The 20,867-nt window shown below is 38.9% G+C and overlaps 1 protein-coding gene across 3 annotated transcripts in view; it reads left to right on the plus strand.

The window, feature by feature from the left end:
• The window catches only part of BANK1 (B cell scaffold protein with ankyrin repeats 1), a 132,559-nt gene that overhangs the window by 87,140 nt on the left and 24,552 nt on the right, over positions 1-20,867 (plus strand). For all 3 annotated transcript variants that reach the window (XM_039702008.1, XM_039702009.1, XM_039702010.1), the window contains exon 9: positions 20,694-20,790. In XM_039702008.1, coding sequence (XP_039557942.1) covers positions 20,694-20,790 — 97 coding nt within the window. The remainder of the gene's footprint in view (positions 1-20,693; positions 20,791-20,867) is intronic.

The raw sequence follows: 20,867 nt of genomic DNA on the forward strand, positions 1-20,867 counted from the left end.
ACATTCACAAACATTCAACATCTTGAAGCTATAATTGTTGCTTAGAGAGAGCTTTCTATTTTAGGTTTGTATAGTATCACTCCTTACTGTGTTAACTTCCAGCTTTCAGCATAAGAATTGATAGCGATAGTAAGGTCTCTTGTGAAACTTTTATCTCTTCTCAGTGAAAAGCCTGATGGGTTGGTTTTTTGGTTTTGTTTTGTTTTTATTCTTCTTTTTTATGCTTTATTGCAATTTCATATTGTTTCTCAGTGCTAACTGAGGTAGGATTTCGAGAGGTGGAAGCAAAGGTAGAACAGAGACAATGTAATGTGTTGAATGCCACAACAGAAATACAAAAATGAATTTGTTTTCAGAAGGAGAGCAAACTTTACACTCAGTATAAGCTCATAAATAACACACACTTTGCTGCACCCTACTATCCTTTTAAATGTCATCACCTTGTTGGTAATCTTGAAGAATCATAGCAGCAATAAAAAGGAAGAAATCCTGGCCTTGACCTAAATTCCCACCTGGCACACAGTCCCTGCTGATGGCAGTGGTGGTATGCTTGGATGCACACAGTGTCTCATGGCCCTCTGCTTCTGGGTAATAAATGGTTTTCCAATCAACCTGCAGACCTCATACTCTTCTGTGACTGTGGAGACATTAGTGACAAATGCATGGCTTCCAGAATAAGAGTCTCCTGTGAGACAGCATCTGCAAAATACATAAAGGCTGAATTTACAGGGCAGATATCCTGCAGGGTGTGTGTCAGTCTGGGCTCCCAGGCAAGGTCTCTGGAAGTTCTCTTGGTGGGAAATGTGGATGTACATGTGGGAAGAGAGCAATTGTGGTTGTTTGTTGGTCCCCTCTGTGGTCACCACAGAGGCAAAAACTGATGATGGCAAAAACTGCTTTCCAGGCAAAAACGGCCTCTGGAACAGCAATCTTGAAACAATTTCACGTGTCCTCTGTGGTCACTGGAAGTGGTCTAGACAGATGGCAAAAACTGCTTTCCAGGCAAAAGTGGCCTCTGGAACAGCAATCTTGAAACAATTTCACGTGCAAGTTCATTCTGTTGCCTTCCATCTTTTTTAGCTATTTTAGATTGCATTTGTATGTTTCTGTCAGCCAGATTATTTTTAATACTTTTAACCCTGTTGAGACCAGCATTTTCATTCCTTTATTCACTGTCGGAAGTCTTTTACCTTGCAAACACTTGCATTGTAAAATACAACAATATAAAACTGTCTGTTGAAAATGAGGCTGTTGGAAATAGTTTCTACAGTAAAGACACTAATTTCTGAACCTTACACTTAATATCATGGCTCAGCTTACTGCTAAATTAATTTTCTATTCCTTTTAAGTTTTTTGTTGTTTTTAAAGGGCCTGATAATATTGTCTCCTAAATTGTCCACTAAATTAATCTCCTGATGCTGTAGGAGTAACATCAAATTCCTGCTGAAGACAGTTGAAAAAACCCGTATTAAATTATTTGGTAGACAGGCCAGAAGCAAGATTTTTGCTACAGATCTTTAACAAGCAGCCTTCTGTTTTTGTTTTATAAGTTATTCCATGTGCTTAGTTGGGAAAAAAAACAAAATGTAACAATGTCCATGTGGTTAGGTGGAGAAAAGAAGGCAATGGCTTTGTGAGGAATGACTGTTGGGTTGTGTATCTGCAAGGTAAACTGGCAGCCAGTGTTCTTGCCATCCCAAGCAAGCAAAAAAAAAAAAGAGAGGAATCCAAAACAAAAGCAGCACAGCTTTTTGTATTGCAGTTGTAAAATTCAAGGCTGGATGTAGGGAGGAGTTTGAAAAATGTTTTGTCGCAGTCTGGAAACACTGACAGCCTCTCTAAGAGCAAAGACTGAGACACAAGCCTAGTGCTCATCAAATCTCCTGTTGTAGACAGGTTTTGCCTGCCGGAATCAAGGAAGAGGGAAAAAAATGTCTCATTTGCTCTTAATTTCTTGATTCTCTGTTATGGATGCTCAGGGACTCTAAAATAATTCAGGGGAGATGAGGGAATTAGTGGGGCTTACAACTAATAACTGGGAAATAAGAATCAGGCTGTAACTGCAGCTTTTGGGGGAAAAAAGATCTGGAAACTTTGAAAGATGCTTTTTAGGAAAGTCAAATTGTAATGGATTTGAGTTCTGATGGAAACAGCAGAACAAATCCATACATGCAAGTCCTTCCATTTGCTACAGCAAAGTACAGCTGGCACGATTAACTTCATGTAAAGGAGAAGTGCCTGCCCTGAGCATGTTCTCCAGGTTTGTCTCATCTGTTAAAATGGGAGGGAGAGGGTGGGCTCTGGGTTCACTTTTTGTGCAGCATGGGACTTCTCTTCAGTGCTGGAAAGAATCTACAGCAAGCCTGTGAACATGGAGTTTGGTTTGTTTCTTGGCAGTCTTTTGTTCCTGTATTGTTATAAAATTTACCAGAGAGAAGAGGGAGAGTATCTGCAATGCCAGGGAGCAAAAATAACAGGTCATTTTAACTACAGTGAACATGGATTTAGAGTGATATTTTACAAAAAGTTGGCTGTTGCCCCAGACAGATCATTTTTTGAGTCTGAAACACAGAGGAGTAGTAACTTAGCAACAGATCAGCTGGTGGGACTGGGCTGACCTAAGGAGGCTGATGGAAGAGTCCCCAGGTGAGCAGGCGGGGTCATAAAACAAAACTGGTTGAAGTAGTGAGGTTTGGAGAGGAAAAGGAAACAGATTGCCTTTAAAAAAGGAAACTGGTGCCCTTTTCTCTAGAAAAGCTGTGTGTTGAACCTCTGACCTAGCCCCAAGGAATGCTGAAATATGGCAAGGAATTTGGAGTGCAGTAGGGCATGTGAGCATCTGTTGTTTCACAGATATTTGTAATTTTCCTGTATTACTTCATGAGGTAAATAGTCTAAAAAACCTTGAAAAATTTAGAGATTGTATGAACTTTAAATTCTCCCCTAATGCACAGGTTGGAGCTTGTGACAAATTAATGGCTAAGGAATTACAGTCTCAGCAGCCAGCCCTGCTTCTACAGCCTTCACACTGCAGTCCTGGGAAAGGTGTAACAACCAGTCTCTACCAAGCAGCAGCACCAGAGAAAGAAACTGGAGGTTTTGTAGGGATCGAAGAGATTAAACCAAGCAGCCTAAACATTAGGGGGAACCAAAGCAAAGATGTGGCTGTCTGGCACAGGATATAATTTAGACCATATAGCACCTTGTATAAACAGCTAAGACCTCTAGTTTTCAGAAAAGGAGTAGAATTTGATTCTTCTTTTGTTTATTAAGTTGTGGGGCTTTTCAATGCTATACATTTCAGCTTCAGCTTTTTTAAAAATCATCTTAAAATATTACACGAGAAGATGAGAAGAAAAAAATCCATTTTCTCTCTGTATTTACAATAACTGTTTTTTATATATCTGCAATGATAAAAATGCAGGGAGATGGTGTCCATATTGTGAGTCTGAGTAGAAGACAGCATGCTTTTCTTCACCACTGAAGCAATTGCCCAGTGATAATTCTTGGTTTTGGAAGAGGAAGTTTAAGTGGTGTTTGTGGTTGACAGGAGATAAAAATGGCATCAGTTCTCTGTGCAAAACTTGTTTGCTTCAGTGGGTGTTGGGGCATGGTTTGAGTACTTCTCTCTCTTTGTAGGAAGTTGCCTCCTGGTGTTTATACCATTGCTCCTTTTGTTGGTGAAGGAAGGTCTGCTGCTGCCTTTTATTTTGTGCGCACAGGTTTGTTCTTCTGCATCAAACTCAGTCTGTACATCAGGATGGCTCCTCTACTGCTCACTGGAGCTCCCACAGGATTTCCTCATTTCTGGTGTTTCCAGCTCTTTCCCCAGGGTCACAGCAGCTATCTCCAGATACTCTCAATGTCTTTTTTTCTTTTTGAACCCCACAAAAGAAACAAAAAGCTTGTCTTCAGCTTGGTCTGCAACGTGTAAAGCACTGGAGATGGCTGTGCTGTTCCGCTGATGATTAAGGAATTACTACATTTTCAAAGTACTGCTTGTATCACAGGAACCCTTTACCTTCAGCCATGGATGCCACAAGTGGTGTCATGAACATCCTGTACGTGTACAAACACAACTCTCTTCTCATATGAAGAACATGTATTATCTAACTTGCCAGATTTGGGGGTTATCTTCTCTTAAGACTGCCTGAAGGCATAATATTCTGACTATCATGTTGAAAAGCAACATAGCTTGGTCTGAATGTCATTTTTTCTTTATATAAATTGCTTTCTCTTTTTAATGGTTCTCATTTTTGTCTCTCTGTTTCATTTTCTCTAGTTTTGGTGGGTATTTATATTTTTTTGTGGTGAATCTTTCACTGGTTGGGGGAATTCTTTTTTTTTTTCCCCTCCTTTTCTTTTTTCCTATTTTTCCATTTTCCAGTTTTTCCTTTTTTTCTTTCCTTTCTTCTTTTTGGAAAATGCCTTTTCCATATTGACTCCTGTGCTTAAAACATTGCAACAGCTGATAACAGTGACAGCTTTACTACTGAATGCAGCAGAGAATTAGGTTTATTGAAATATTTTTACCTTAATAATGTGAAAACCTATTCATATAAACCCCACAGAGACTTTTCTGTAACTCAGCTATTCCACAAGATGTGGAGATGCAGATGAACTTCTGTAATTACAGTGCATTAATACTGTGTGTTGATTTGGTGTATGCACAGTATTTCAGGTTGTGATATCTGTATTCACATGGATTAATTTGACAGAAAACTACAGTGAAAAACAGTGCACAGTGTCTTTGAGAGACTGGCACCCTTGCTAGATGCTTTTGGGAACAAAATGTTTACACAAAGAATTTCTCTGGCCTCTTCTTCTCTTCTGACTACATTGCCTAGCTAAAGGATATTCTGGTACATTGATTAGATAAGAGACCTTCAAGGCATTAAACATGAGACAGATCATTCCCTAAAATTTCTTACTTTTGGTCCTACTAACACCTCCATTGTGTTAAAATGGAGGTTATTTGCCTCCATTTTAACACAATGGGTGCATAGCTTGGGTCTTTTGGTCCTACTAGATTTCTCCTAGTTATTTGCCTCCATTTTAACACAATGGGTGCATAGCTTGGGTGTGAGTTTTGGGATACACAATCCTGCACTGAGAACTGTGAGGACAGATTATTTGTTTCAGCTTCTCAAGCTGTTTGGAGGCAAAAGAACCTCTCCTCAAGCCCTTTTTTGTGCCAATATTTGGAGTTCTGCAGGGCTCTAATTTAATCTTTTTTCTTATGTTATCAAAGGCAGTTTGGATGTTGCATATTTTTTTTAAACTTTGCATTTCCATCTTGAGCATTGACCGTGTTTTATTGTATAAGGCAATCAAAAAGTTAAACTGGTGAAGAAGGGAAATATGAATGTCCTGACTAGTTCAACAGCTGAACATGTAGAGCAAAATGAAGTATAATATAAAAACGTAAATAAAAGCTGTCCCTAAAGGTTCTAAATTGTATATTTCACTGAATCAGGCTGAAGAATCACAGTTGCTATTTTAGTGTGAAGACATGGCTTATGATGAAGAACACCATCATACTTCCTTAAATGATATCTTGAGGTAACATTTCCATCTCAGATGAGTTTTTTGTGTTTGTTTTGGCAATTTCCTTGATATACTACAATGTACAAGGAGTTTTAAGTAAGAAAACTTCCTCTCCCTAGAAACATTTATGCCTTGTCACAGAAACAAAGTTGTCATTAATTTATTAAGGTTTTAATTGAGTCAATAAACAACCATCCTGAGTTTCTGCAGTGGAAGACTGCTGAAGTACAAAAACCTCAGTTCAGTCTCTTATGTGGAATCATTTGTTGGTGGACCCTGAGTTTGGTAGCGTGTGTTCATCTGTTCTCATCCTTCTCTTAAACATTTTATTGCCTCTTCTGTCCACTCACATCCAGACAAACCTAGGTCCCAGAGGACTCCGTTGTTTCCAAAACTGTGCAGGAGAGAGGTATTATTTTTTTTCCAACTTTGCCTTCTCTAACGGGAAGAGAAAATGATGTGAGGTGTGTGTCCCTGGGGCTATAGAGTCCCATTGTTTGATTTGATTTTTGCAGCATGCTGGCAGGTTATGAGTCATGTACAGATCTCTGGAAGAACTTCCCAAGCAAGAGAATCTGCTTGTATGTCAGTGCTTTTCTCCTTTCTTCCAGGTGTGCCACATCGCTGTCATCGTTAGTGAAATGGCTTTTAGCCAAGTGTCAAAATTTAACTTATTCCATTGCATCAGTCATACAAAGCACTTGTATGTCTGCAGAACCTGCAGTTCTGAAGGGGAGACATCCCATCTGAACTGACAGCGAAGAAATTACTAAATCAGCTGGGGTGTGCTCAAGACTTGTGAGCTTGTTTTCCTTTATTAATCTAAACTCTCCTAAAGTACATTAAACAAGTGCAACAGTCTCAACCACCCCAGGATAAGAAATGTGAACAAATTGCCCATGGAACATTGAACTGCAGGTGTGATCGAGGGTCAAAGCCCCAAATCTTCTGTACTGATCATCTCTCTTGCTGGGTGGGGTTTGCTGCTCACTGGGTCAGCATGAGCTAGCACAGTGCAGCAAGACACTGAATTCATGACTCAGGCCCCAAGGTCCTTGTTTATCTCTCAGTCTGTACCTCTCTCTTCTGTCAGTCTGTCCTGACTACCTTGCTGCTGAAGTAGAGACGGCCTGGAAATTGCAAATTTCACATTAATCTCTGATGTGACTTCCTCTTTTTCAGGTATTTTTAACCAGTTTGTTAAAGCAAGACATTTGGTCTTTTGTACCTCTCTTGCCTCTTAGGTCTCAAAACAAAGCCAAAAAATTACTAATTTTTTTTTGGGGGGGTTTCCTCAGCCCTCATCTATGCAACAATTCAGCCAGCACTCAGAGAACACAAACTTTTCAAGCATTTTAGACAGGAATGGAAGTCTCAGTATGAAATACACTTGGGTCTTGCTGGTTTTTATATTCTTTAAACTGTAATTCCCCTGAAATAGCATTGTCTCTTATTTGTGGTTTCAGGAAAGATTTTGAATTTCAAAACATACTGAATTTTAAGGTTTGCTATTCACACTGCTCAGTCATTCCTCCATAACCTGCAAAATTCTCTCAATGTTCTGCAATTGCCTGCTGTGACAATAACCTCTCTTCAGCATTAGAGATTATTTTAAAATAAATCCACAATAAATCAAATTTCTAAACATCCTCAGCATCACACCCTGCTGCATGAAGTTACACGTACTGTGAGTTTGTTCAGTGAAATGTAAATATCCAAGATTTACCCATCACAAGAATTGCATGGCAGAGTTTAGATGCCTTATTAAATTTCCACAAAAGTGAATTTAGACTCGAACATAAAAAAAAGATAAGGCAGGACACTAAGCAGTCAATTGAAAAACACTAGCAGAGTGCTATTGGCAACAGGTAATAAATAGGTAATAAATACAGTGCCATCTCTATCTTTTTTTTTTTTTTTTTTTTTTTTTTTTTTTTTCTTTTTCCGGTGCCATCTCTATCTTTTTTTTTTTTTAATTCCTGCTTGCCAGAGGAACCACATTTAATAGTAGGTCAGTTGTTACAAGTGACCTTCAAGTGAGATATCAGTAGTCCATTGGTAACATTTTTTTCCCCACAGAGTCATATTTATAGGTGCATTGTATGGATCTCTAGATTCAGACATTCTTCCTCCACTGTTACACATATTTAGGAAAAAAATATATATGATAGAGCTTTGTGTAAAATGTCACAGTCCTTTTGAACCTGACACAGATTTTACTACTCACAAATATCTGTTTCAAGAGTGTTGCCCAGCATGCACATGCAGCAGAGTATGCACAGCATGACTGGCAGAGCCCTCAGGGGGAAGAATAAAATGGGATTCCTTTAGTAACTGACTGCTACTCTTCCTCCATCTGCTGCTTGGGTCCTTTCACCTCCCAAGTTCTTGTAAAGTTACCCATATTTACACTCAATAGCTACTTTCTTTGTGGTGCTGGGGGCAGAGAAGATGAAGGGAAATGAGTTAGTTAAAAATTGCGTCCTATTAGAAAAAAATCAGAAATTCGCTTTAAAAATGAAAGTGAAATGGTAGAATCCAGCTGCTTAATAGTAACTCCAATACCTCAGCTTGCTTAAATTGCTTTTCTGTTATATAGTGTGGTATTATTGATAGTGGTGGCTACAAGGTGTCTGAAAGAGAGATGGAAGCAGGAGAAAAGCCCAGTCCACTAATTCATTACATCCTGGTTCATTAGCATCTCATTTCACCCTAATGCAGCAGGTGTTTCTGCATGATGCAAAGCTTGGCCCACTGCTGTAAATGATAAAGCTCAGTGACTACACTTCTTCATCCTGACTGTGGATTAGAAACACGCAATGGACCGAGCAGGTAATTGCAGCAGACTAACTTTGCTGGTATTAAACAAGAACATGATGCTGTAGGAAACCCCACACTGAGTGTCAGATGTAGGTTGCTTTGCCCTTTTTCTCTCATGTTTTAGTCTTTTTCCACCTTGGCTCTTTTTGTGGTTTAGTCCTTCTTTCTTGTCTTGAGAACTGAAAGTGCTTACAGAAAAGGTAATATCTGAGGTCTGTATTCATGTCAAGTTTTACTCTTGTAGCAGCTGCAATTAAAATGGCTGTCAAATGCAGTTTTAGTGAACTGTGCTTGCTAAGCATTTCCCAATAGTGATGTTACTAGCATGGAAGCAGGCTGATTACTCCAGTTTGATTGGCTCCCCCCACCCTAAATTGAGAAGAAAAACTGTTACTTCTTTGAACAGAAATTACATAGATCAGAAATTACACAGTTATTTGTATGTCTCTCTTGAAGCAGAAGTAGGTCTCAATGCGTATCATACCATCAAAAGGGATTTTTATGGCTTTTAGCAGGTACTCATTTACCTTCTGCAAGCAGCCACTAATTGTATTTGAGTCATCAGTCAGGGAATATATTTCTTTCAGATTTATGCAAAACGCCTATATTTGTTTAGCCTTTCCTCAGGTTAGACAGATTTTGATATAAAGCACACAATTCTGTGCATTTTGTTGTTCAACGCATATTTGTTCTTGTAAAATTCTGAGAGGATACAATGCTGAGTATATTAATCTGTGTGCTTTGGGGGTTTACATGGAAAGCAGTTACAGCTGAAATCAGGCTGTGGTGAAGATGGAAGGAAGGCAACATCGTAGGTCAAGTAGGATGTTGTTGTCTAGGGGCAGAGACCCCGTACCACAGCAGGTTTCACAAGTGTGTGTGATCCCAGGTACAAATCCCATAGGTCTACTCTCAGAAAGACTCCGGAGGAACTGGTGACTGCTCACTGTTAGTTTGTTACTGTTCAGAAATCAAACAAAGCTAAGATAACTAGGTGTTTTCCTTAAGATATGGGAGTGTTTCAGAGAGAAATACCATATACAATTATAACAAATAAACCTCTGTTTATTTAAATAGCATCTTCTGTTAACTCATGTTTCATGTTGTATAATTTTTTGCTCAAACATCAGGGCTTTCTCTTCATAACCAACAAGGTGTTTAGAGGAATAGAGTACCTCTCCTGTGAGGAAAGACTTGAGAATTGGGGATGTTCAGCCTGGAAAAGAGAAGGCTTTGGGGCAACCTAATTGTGGCCTTCCAGTGCCTGAAGGGAGCCTACAAGAAATCTGGAGAGCCTTTTTACAAGAGCATGTGGACTAGGGGAAATGGATTCAAACTGAAATAGGATAGGATTAGATTTGATATTAGGAACAAATTCTTTGTTATGAGAGTGGTGAGACACTGGAACAGGCTGCCAGAGAAGTTGTGGATGCCTCATCCTTGGAAGTGTCCAAGGCAGGTTGTATGGAGCTCTGAGCAACCTGATCTAGCAGAAGGGGTCCCTGCCCACAGCAAGGGGGATGATCTTTAAGGTCTCTTTCAACCCCATCCATTCTGTGATTCTACAGTGGAAATATTCAGGTGAAACACAAAAGTGAATTTATATTACAAAACAGATTATTGAAAATAATTTTATTTTGCTAAGTTGCAAGTACCTTTAGAATTTTTAAAGAAGCTTGGAATTCTTTTTCTCTATTGCTACCTTCTTTCCTCTGTTTTGGAGTCTGGATTGTCAGAGGGCTTGTGGAAGCCAGGAAGATGAACTTCATATTGCTTGTGTGCTGTATGAAAAATGGATCCAAATAAGACTGAATTTCTGTCTATTTTAGCTGTAAATGCAGGGTGTATTTCTGAGACAATGGATACAGTTTGAATGTAGTAAATATACAGCCATTGAATATAACCAGCTGTCACTAAAACATGTGAAATCAGCAAAGCACCTTAAAATTAAATAATTTATCTGAACACAGTAGTGTAGAGTCACTGACCAAATGCATGGATTGTCTTTTTGGGAGTGAGAGAAGAGCTTTCACTTAAATTGATGTCCAGAGTTCTCAAAGTAGTTTGCTGGCTGTTACCAAGTCCTGAAACTTGCTTACAGAATGACAAAATTGTCATCTCTATTTTAGGGAAAAAAAGAGGTGAACTCTCAGGTAGAACCTGTAATCTCATTTGCTTTCTTTAACTACAGTATCACTTCAGCTCATAAATTGCAAGATGTACCTGAACTGAAAGAATAATGCAAAATGGTCAAAGTACTAGTGGAACATTTATAATAGTTGAATCTGAAAGCAAATGCCTGCACCATGTGTAGATCCATTTAGAGTCAAGCAAAAATAAGAGAAGGAGCTTACTTGGATTTGAAGACTAAATTCTGCAGAGGATAATTATTTATCTGATTGATTAAGGATGTAATTTTCATGATATCTGTTTCAGAGGGGAAAAGGTTTATTTTTTTTAATGTTTCTTACGTTTACCTTTGACATTTTTCCTGCTTTTGTTGGTTATTAAGTGCCTGATATTACCACGTGCTGTAGCAGTGTTTTCCCACAGAGTGCTTCACTAGATAATTTTTGCTGGTTTTGTCTATGGTCTATGTTTTAATAGACATGGTTGAATGCAGTACAGGTAATAACTGCTATTTCAAATGCTTTTCTCATTCTTTAGCTTTGCTATTGTTTAGGAATGCAAAGATTTTAAGAACCTTAATATTAACATCCATATGTGAAAACTCTGACTATTCTTAGCACATGTATGTAGAACATATTCTAGAAATACCGTGGTATTTCACAGATTCAGACATTTTATCCTATTCCTCTTTAATTCAATATATTTTTTAAAGTTGCCTAGATAGAGCAAAGATCCTGCTAATTTCTGTAAAAGAAGAAAAATTTCTGACTGTTTACCAAGATTCAGGGCAGAAGAGCAGAATCTCAGAAGTCACCAGAGAATGTAGAAATTTCTGTTTCTTTATTTTAAATTACAATACTGTGACTCTTGGCATCTAAAATGTAGTTCTCATGCAAAATACAGCAGCTGTTTAAATGTTAGGGTAGCACTTTGCAGTGTATACATGGAATACAGGGTAGAAAATGAGGAATGATGATGTGTTAGTGCTGGAGAGCCCGAGACTAGTGATAAATCATAAATGTTCTGCCAGGAGCATCTCTGCAACTTAGAGTACAGTCCATGACATCCTTGTCAGTAATCTGAAGCACAGATTTGAAACAAACAGTACTGAATGTTCTTTTTCTCAGCCAGACCATGTTTTCCTCATTACATGAAAAGGAGCTGAAAGTTGCCTGGGCTGTGACCACATTCAGTGCATTTCCTCAGTGCCTTCTAAATCCTATTCCTTTCCTTCCATAGAGTCACTGATTCTTTCAGGAGCCCAAAACCTTGCTAAATGCCATTTTTTTACTCTTCTTACTTAAGCATCAGCTGTTCTGTAGTGCTAATCTTAAGACTTCCTCAAGTGTTGCTCTTCCACTTGTCCATTACACTTTCAGGTGTGTTTCTGTCTAGCTGTTACTCACTCTGCAGTATTTGAAATATTTCACACTAGTGGATTATATTATGGTCATCCAAAACATATTTATGCTTTACAAAGGCAAAATCCCTACCTGCTCATATAATTTGCTAAGAGAATCAAAGAGATTTGCAGAGCCAATGACTTTTGCTTGTTTTGGATTTCAAAAAAAAAAAAAAATAAAGCTTTCGTATGTGCCATCTAGGAGAAACAAAAGCAGAAATAAACTGGTATAAGATGTAAAATTCTGCTGTCTTTCCTGTCAGTCAGTCACTTAATTAATCTTCAACCTCCGCTTCCAGGGACCTGAGCATCTATGAACTCTCCTGTAGCTGAGAGTGTATCAGCACTACAGGCAGTGCTCACCAGCAGAAAACTGCCGCTTGAAATTAGTATTTTAATGAACTGATCTCAGCAAATGTAAAGCAAAATCTCCCAGGCATTAAAGAAATATGTGGAGGGAAAATTAATAACTGTGGATTTCAACAGGCAGGTCCTGGCTTGGCAAAGGAGTGGAGCTGGTTCAGGTTTTGGTCCCACAAGCTGCCACGGCTCTTAGGGACAGGGCCCAGTGGGACTTAACAGTGTTAGGTTGGTGGTTGGACTTAATGATCTTGGAGGTCTTTTCCAACCTAAATGATTCTGTGATTCTCTCTCTGCTACTGCTGGATCTGCTAAGGGAGTGGTAATTTAGAAACTCCACTGAGAGTTCAAACAGTGTAATCACAGTCACCAAGTGAAAGAGAAGCTCTCTGGAGAACGGTTATTGGTTTGCTCAGGAAAAAAAAATCAGAACAGCAAGAAAAAATTCTTACCCTGCTAGATTGAAAAATTAACCTGTGTGAGAGATAGGAGTGCTTTTGTGGAGTTTGCAATGATTACACAGCCTGTCAAACAGTAGTGGATTTTTTTTTTCAGCAGAATCAGTACTATACAAGATTTGAAAGTCTTTCAAAAAATTGTGTGGGTGTGTGAAAAGTGAAGTAACAGGAATTGTCATTAAAGGAGAAATGAGCTAAAATGAGTCTGAGGAGAAATTTTATTTTTGAATGTTCAGAAGAAAAATCCCTTGATATTCAGTAGCTAGATTAGAGAACAGCATAAATGCACAGAAGAGGGAAATTGAGCACAAATTCTTCAAATGCAGACTGCAGCAATTTGATTTTTAAGAAACATATTTTTGTATATACCAGTAAATTTAGTTGTGTGATTAGAAGTCTTCTTTTGTTTCTCTTGCAGTAAATATTTCTCTCTCACAGCCATAGTCATGAAGGCTGTATAATAATAAGTGAACAGTTATCAACACACCAAGCCTTTACTTTCTCTGGGTCTTTTTTGTATATTTGTTTTCCTCTCTTTTCCAAAGAGAGGGCTTATTTTTCTTCTTCCCCCGCAGAAACTCACTGAAAAGCAGGAGTTAACAAAGTTGCAGAAAGTTTGCTGTGATTTGATAGACAAGCTTACAAAGTAAGTGTGAAATTGCACAAAATAATGTTGCAAGTAGGGATCAGTTCAGGGGGATGGTGGCTGACATACAGTGCAGTAGATCTGCTTGTAATGAAGTTAAAGTAAATGTGCAAATGAAATGGCTTAATAATGGAGCCCAGAATTAAATTATTTAAGATTGCAATAGATAATTTCAAGTGAAACAATTCCTTTTTCCTGTTATTAAAATCTCTGAGCCCAAAGTTGGGTATTTGTTGATGTTTTAATTTGTTTAGTTTCTTAATATAGTACAAATCATTTGTTTCAGTCATACATTTGCTCCAGACTGATCACAAAATCATTAGATTTTGGCAGTGGAGCATTTTATTTCTCATTTATTCTATGTAATCTCTTTTTTTGGTAGTTATGTACATTTTATGTACCTTTAGCATAAGGGGATGGGAACTCTAGAATTTTGTTATCTTTCAGTATTGCAGAAAACATGGTAGCAGTTGAGACTTGGGACAAATTTTATGCAGAGGGAATTTTACAAATTACTATGAATGTCACAGTATTATTTTTCCTGTCATTCTGTGTCTTTCTTGGTTTTGTACAGTATTTATTATGTGTTTTTTAAGTTATAATTTGTTAGGATTAGCATAATCAGCACATAAGTGTGCTTGTCCACCAGGTCATGTGATACTCTTGATTTGAATTAATATGAAAAAAAGTAGAGTGTTTGGTTAAACTGAAACCCATACAGATAAAAGAACCACTTATGCACACACATATGACCCCAAAAAAAGAAGTCTGGAATGATAATGCTGAAGTTTTGCACAGCAGGAACATGCCTTTGAAGGATTCAAAAATCTTGTGTCCTGCTCAGGTAGAATCGGGATTTTTAATCATGTAGTCCACCCCATCTTTTTCCACTAGATTATGTTGCTTAAAGCCCTCTTCTATACTGACCTTGAACACTTAAAATTGTTGGAATTTAAAGGCCTAATGGAAGTATGGCAATGGCAAAAGGGGATGGGGGTAATATATATTTAATATTCAACAACACTACTGTGTTTTTTATGTCCAGACATCTAATAAAAAACCACATGGTGTAAACAGCTGTGTAAGGAGGGCATGAGGGATTTGCAATAAATTGTACTTGCCTGCTACTCTGAGAAATCATCCTGAGTAACAGATCAGTCATTGCCTTTTGTTCCTAGAATTTTTGTTCTTAGCTTTATTAAAAAACAGTTACTGGTGTGAAATACCTGTTCTTTTTGTGGTCTAACTTGTGTGGCACACACAGTTTTAAGTCGGTTGCCTCTTGCCCCGCTGGCTAATGGATGTTAGGGACACTGTGAGATCTGACATGTGGTGTTGAGACTGCGAGGCCTCAATAAGGCACAGTAAACTGAAGGGAAATCATGGGAAACAACATTGAAAGGCATCAGTGAGAAAAATCCCAGGCACTTCTGATGCCCTCACACCTTCCCTGTGAACAAGCCGAGCAGGGAAGGGTGTTCTAATCCATCTCTGGGAGATGGAAGCGCTGCTCTCTCTGGCCCAGCAGTGCTGCACGTGCAGCGCCCGGCACAGCCTGAGGCCCAGGGTGGAGCACACAGGGCTGGCCCAGCCGTGCTTCCTCAGAGGACAGGCTGCTTTGCACATCAGCTTGCTCTGACACACGGGGAGCAAGCGGATGGCAGCAGCAGTTTTGGCTGGAAGGATAATATATGTCGTTCTTGGCTTTTTCTAAGACAAGTCTTGCTTAGGCCAGGAGGGTGAGTTCAAGTGTTTCAAGAGCTGGATTCAGCCCCTGGGCTGGGCAGTCCACACTGCTTTAAATGCCTGTTTGTTTCAGTATTGCATGGCAGAACATGTGCAGGAAAGCTTCTGTCCACCACTGTTCTTCCCACCTGTCTGGCTTTACAACCAGGTTGGTTTTTGTCTTGGGTTATAACACTGCATTGAATGGTTCATTGCCCTCATGCTTCAGGGTTTTCTCATGGTTTTTTGCAAGCCTGAGTCATCAAGTAAGCTAATAGGGTACTACTAAAGGTGTTTTATATTAATAAAGCTAATGAACAACAATGTTGGATCTGTCCTCATGCATGTGATCAATTTTATGAAGCTCACTTTCTCAGTCATTTCTCCAGGTGCTCATACAGGTCCCTGGGAAAAATTAGTCATAAATACTTAAACACTTCCAGTACTTTAAATATTTTACATTGTAGAATATGTGAATATTCGTAATTAATGCAGACTTGAGAGTTAGAAAAATTTTTATAACCGGAATAGTTGGTCACTAGGCTGAGGGATGCAGTTGGAACTGAGTGAAAGAAAAGTGTTTGCCAAATTGCCTGCTTGCAGTTCATGAAGACCTGACAGTGCAAATGGAAATTATTTCCTATGGTATACTAGTTCTGACCTCTGCATTCTGGAAAGTTCTGGCAGGACAGTGATAATGGGCATAGTGTAGGCTACACCACAGTGAGGGTGAAAGAAAAGGAGCAAAAACTGTGAAGGTAATTCCCAGTGGAAATATATCCCTTTTGCTTCAGTTGCTGCACTGAGAGGCTAAGCAGACAGTGCTGGCAGGTCTGAGGAGTGGTACGAGCAAATCATGTGGGGATGGGGGAAAAAATCCAACTGCTGTGTTTCAGTCCAGTTTCTCTGAAAGCAAGAACATAGGAAAGCAAATCTGGTACACCTGTGACAAAGAAATGGTGGAAACGTCCAGGCAAGGAAGACAATTTCTTCTGTTTTGAGGTGCTGAAATTACTTACCCTATTTACATCCCTTTATTTTCTGTGCATAAATTCACTGCTGTTGGAAGGACACTTTCAGTGTGTTTGTGTACCAGCATGTACGCTTTCACTGAGATCCAGGTTACCAGCATCTACGTGGAAAGGAATACAACAAGAGACATTATCCAACAAGTTTTTAATTGCATTGATAAGGTTTTGACTTTTTAAGTTAAGGAAATGGCAAGAGGGCTCTTTTCTGTGTAAACAAAGAAGAGGAGATCATTGAAGTTGTCCAGACAAGGTAACCTTGGTGAGAGCAGTCTGAAATATGTTATTGTATCTAGTTTCTGTGACAGGAATGAAAAATAACAACATAATAGCAGCATTAAAAAAAAAAACAAAACATATCCAAGTCCATACTTACTTCATTGTGAAGGAAAGGTTGAAGTAGTAGCAAGCAAACAACCCCAATTAGGATTATGAAGTCCACAGGAAGTAGAAGCTGTATCAGGTTGCTAAGGTCAAGAATTGTAGCATAGACACTTAAGAATACTGTGAGAAAGACCACGGCACAAAATGAAATGAATCTAACAAGAAATCAGAAGTAATAAGAAATGTTTTTTAAGGGTATTTTTCAACAATTCATTGTGAAAATAGAAAGGCTTATTAATTAGTATCATCCTGGTTCTTGTACTATTCAGTACCCTATTAGCAATTTAAATAATAGAAATATTTTTCAAATTCTTTCCGAGTCCATGATCCAGTGTAGTGATTTATGAATGGACACACTCTTAATACAGTTACATGAAATTTTGAAGTGTTTGCAGTTCACATCAACTTCTAAGTTTTCAAAGCTGTTGATTTTACTATTCAAAGAGGGCTGTTTGCCTCATTGAAATATGCACTGAAGAGAAAAAAACCAAAAGGTGCTGAAATAAAAAGTGCAAATGAGACCATCTCCTCTTAGTTTTCTTCTCTAATGATATTTAGGGAAAATACTTATTTTCTTTAGGATGCCCTGACTCCAAAGACATAGACATCCACATACTGCTCAGTTGGTATGAGATACTTGTAAAAGCACTGCTGTGCTAGGATCTTGGCTCTGTGTGCTCTTGCAGCCTTTCTAGCAAGCCCATATAGACTATAGACTGTGGTAGCTTTAACCAGCATTTGACAACTTGTTTCTCAAAATCCCAGGAGGATCAGGGCTCCATATCTCAAGGAAGTCACATGGTAGAAATTGGTATTTCCTGGTGATCAACACAGGTTCAACTCCAGGTGACTGGCAGGGACTTGAATATTATCTTGTTGCTTAAGAGTCAGAAGACGATGCCTGAAACTGTGCCTGTAAGACAGCCATGCTGTAGTTGTCCTCTGCTCTGAAATGCTGAGCTACAGAGCAGTGGGAGACGGAAAAATGAGCAGTGCATTTCTTGGCAGAACTGCAAATTTTGAATGTTGGGAGTGGGATAAGAAGGAATGTTGTGGTGACATGTTATAAACAAATCAGGCAACCAGATTTGTCTCAGCCGTGGAAGAACAGGCCTTAGTGTGACTGGAGGGTATTTTTGGGATGTCTACTTGCAAGCCTGAATTCTATCCAACAGGCAGCTGGAAATGCCCTTGAATCCAGAAGATCAAGCTGCCCTACATAAATCAGAAGTTCTTACTTTGTTTCTAGAAATATAATAGTATGGATATATTTTAGACATATCCATTTATGTCTTATACATAAAGGCTGATGTGACCTGTGATTGACTGTGAGTAACTGTTTATAAACGAAGTGCTGATGTCCAGATGCTTCTGGCTCTTGATGCAACATCACTGTTGGCTTAGATTCCTCTGAATTCTTTGATGTTTCACTCCTCACTATATAATAAGGTAAATGCACATAATTTCAATGGTGTCAGCCCCTGCCAGCATGGATGACTGTCTCAATTTAAAACAAGGGAAAAATCTTTTCAAATGTGTGCCTTACAAAGATGGCTCTTCAGAAAAGCATTGTAAAAAAATGCTGACAAGATGGTTATTATAATTTTCCTAATGAATTCCTGAGTAAGGTACTGAGATAAATCAGTTCAGGCTTTGTATAAGAGGAACAGTTTTGAAGCTATTAAAAAACTTTACCTTTTTGAAATTCAATAATCAAGACAGTTAAAATACATAAGAGACAGAAAATTAGGTGTCTACATTTTGACTTTGAGAGGTGGCATTTAATCTTAAGACTTGAAGCAATTTCAGTCTGTCAGAGGACTTTCATTGCATACTAGCATTCCTGTAGCATCCTGAAGCAAGGGAATTATTTTGCTAACTCATAAACTAGTTTCAAACATTCAGAGCCCTTTTCCATAGTCTTTGTTGTCAGTCTTGTGCTGAGAACAACTTTTTAAACTTTTTTTTTTTGTAATGCTGGTTTCTGTTTAAGCTAGTTCTTCCTTTGGAAGGTGGCTTGGCATCCATAAGAAATCTCTAGAGTAAATCAAAGATCCATTTTTAGCCAAGCAGTCTTAAACAACTTGGAAGTTCAGCTATGCTACTACATTCAAGTTACATGACCCAGCCCATATAAAAGACACTTCAAACTTCAAAAGCAATGAGCATTCATTCGGGGCATCATGGCAAGGTTTGCAAGCTGAGCTGTGGCATTATTCCAATTTAGTTATGTTGATTTGTATTCTCAAATAAGGACACTTTCCACGGCCTTTGGAGACACTGCATGATTTTCAGCTGCACGGTGTGAACATGTCCAGTGTCAAGGAGACTTCTGTCAATTATTCATTATACAGAATTTTTTTCTAGTGTAAACATATTTAGTTAAAGTCTGTTTCCATCTGTTCAGCTTTTCTGTATCTCAAAGGTCCAGGAGACTTTTAGAAAGTGTAGTCAGGGGCTAAACTTTTGAATTACATCCTGAATTCCCTACAGCTCAGCATTATCAGTGGAGCAGCTACTAGCAGAACAGCTGAACTTCAGTTGGCTTCAGTCTTCTGAAACATTAAAATGTGACTTTGAAAGAATTTCCTGGGTGTGGTACTCCAGTGTTATAGCAGAAGAACTTCATATATCTAGATCTCTCCTTGCTTGATTTCTTCTACACACATCTTCTCTTCACAGGAAACATATCAAAGTCCTTTTTCACTCTCACAATGTACACTTACATTTAGCACATGCAGGCCTAAATCTTTTGAAAATAAATATTCTGAAAAGCCCTAACTTCAGGGCTTTTTAGAGGTATCCTGTTCCTGTGAAGCATAAAGGAACTACATAAATAATAGGGAAGTTCAAAAAAAAAACAAGATTCTCTTTCTGATGCACACATTATATGGGCAAAGGAGGCAGAGAGGAATCCTCTGTTGTTGAAGGGGAATGTAGCTGTGGAAAGATCCAGGTGTGTTTGTACAGCAGCACAGCGAGCCAAGGAGGGACCTGCACAGTCTGGTGGCTGCAGGGCTTCAGACTGGTAATCAGGAGATGGCTGTGTAAACAGCAGCAGGGAAGAATGTATTCTCAGTTCCCCAGAAAAACCTGCTATTTCTCAAAATATTTTCCTCTTTCATGCATTGAGAATGAGAACTCTGTCCCTGGGCAATGGCTGCGTGTGCCAGGAGGCACCAGGATACTTTGAACAAGTTTCTTCAGGCATGAGCTCCTAAGAGTCATTTTGTGTGCCATGCAGAAGCATGTAACTGCTTATCATTCTTCCTCTTGACTTCACTGTCCACTATTCTGCTTGTAATTGACCTTGCAGTCTGGATGATATATGGACCATGCTGTTTCCTTACCTTCTTTGGGGGTGGTGTATTCAAACCCCTGGAGTTAAGATTTTGTGATTCAAAACTCCTGATTAATTATTGAGGACTTCATTGTGTCTATAGAGAATCGAATCGAGGTCCTGCTGTTTCTTTAAAAAAACTGGCACTTTTTGAAATTCCAGTTGTTTCTGAAAACCGCCTATTAAAAAATGTGTGTTCTGTATTCTAGACAGCAGAACTGTCTGTAGTTGTGTTCCAGGCTTGCTTTTCACTGTGAGCAGAAGTTTGAGGAAATACACTGATAATGTTTTAGAGAATCCATTTTCTGACCCTCCTTGTGCTAATTTTGCATAGTGCTGTGTGAACGTAACAGCTTTCTAGAGGAACAAAACACCACTCTGCCACATTTGTTCACTGAGGTAGAACTCCAAACATGCTTTGCAGGCCCATTTCTGGTTTCTCAGTGCACACGTGGCTTTTGGTAAAAACCACTGTTTGTAATGAGCTCCCCAGAGATTTCTTGCACCCTTGAGCTCTGCAGTCATGCCCTATGGACTTCATGTTTCTCTGTTGCTGATCTTTCTCTTAATCTTTGAGTGCTGCAGAGTTGGGAACTCTCTGGACAGCCCAGCAAAGTGCTAGAGAAAGGGAATGTCAGTGAGCGTAAATCCCTGCTGTGCAGACTTGGTGTTTGGTGTTAGAACATGGTGTCCTTTCGCTGTATCCAGAGATACACAGTCCTTTTTGCCTGCAGTGTGTATACCACTACATAGCTGCAAATGCATGATGTTTCTGTCTTCACTCTCCTCCTAGCAGAATGTTGTATCAATGACAAAATGTGAAACAAAAATTCTCTTTTTTTTTTCTTTCTAGAACTATGCAACAAGTGATTTCACTAATTGTAAGGAGGAAGTGGAGGACAGTGACTCTTATGAGCTTATGTTGGGCTTAGAAGCTCCACCAGCTGTGGGTAAGTCATGTTGCTAGACAGCTTTGTTGGTACTGCTCAAATGAGTGTATCATGTGCTGTGTCAAATCAGTGAGTTC

Source organism: Passer montanus, unplaced genomic scaffold (assembly GCF_014805655.1).
Source record: "Passer montanus isolate IOZ18808 unplaced genomic scaffold, ASM1480565v1 scaffold151, whole genome shotgun sequence".
NCBI classification, from domain to species: domain Eukaryota; kingdom Metazoa; phylum Chordata; class Aves; order Passeriformes; family Passeridae; genus Passer; species Passer montanus.